The sequence below is a fragment of the Myotis brandtii genome, unplaced genomic scaffold (assembly GCF_000412655.1).
Source record: "Myotis brandtii unplaced genomic scaffold, ASM41265v1 C40610165, whole genome shotgun sequence".
Lineage (NCBI taxonomy): Eukaryota > Metazoa > Chordata > Mammalia > Chiroptera > Vespertilionidae > Myotis > Myotis brandtii.
This window is the reverse complement of record NW_005271865.1, coordinates 1-372: the sequence shown is the minus strand read 5'-3', so window position 1 is coordinate 372 and position 372 is coordinate 1. Positions and strand designations below refer to the sequence as shown.

At 42.5% G+C, this 372-nt stretch overlaps 1 protein-coding gene across 1 annotated transcript; it reads right to left on the bottom strand.

The window, feature by feature from the left end:
* Nucleotides 1-103: 103 nt before the first annotated feature.
* On the bottom strand, nt 104-367 carry LOC106728103 (zinc finger protein 883-like; the record flags this gene model as incomplete). Its single annotated transcript, XM_014549329.1, has 1 exon — nt 104-367. A coding segment is annotated over one exon (264 nt), but the record flags the coding sequence as incomplete, so codon positions are not given.
* Between the last annotated feature and the right edge of the window lie 5 nt (nt 368-372).

The following is a 372-nucleotide window of genomic DNA, read 5'->3' as shown; positions in this document are numbered from 1 at the left end:
TTTCACTACACTGGTAAGGTTTTTCTCCAGTGTGAACTCACTGAAGTTCAACGAGAGTATAGTTTTCCCTGAATAGTATAGTTTTCTGGCAATCACTACTCTCCTAGGGATTTTCTCGAGTGTGGATTCTGCGGTGTGTAGTGAGGGTAGATCTATGACGGAATAACTTCCCACAGTTACTACACTTATAGGGTTTTTCTCCAGGGTGAACCCTGTGGTGTTTAATGAGGGTAGATCTATGACTGAAGAACTTCCCACAATTACTACACTCATAGGGCTTTTCTCCTGTGTGAACTGTCTGGTGCTCAATGAGTGTAGAATGTTGACTGAACATTTTCCCACAATCACTACACTCATAGGGCTTTTCTCCAG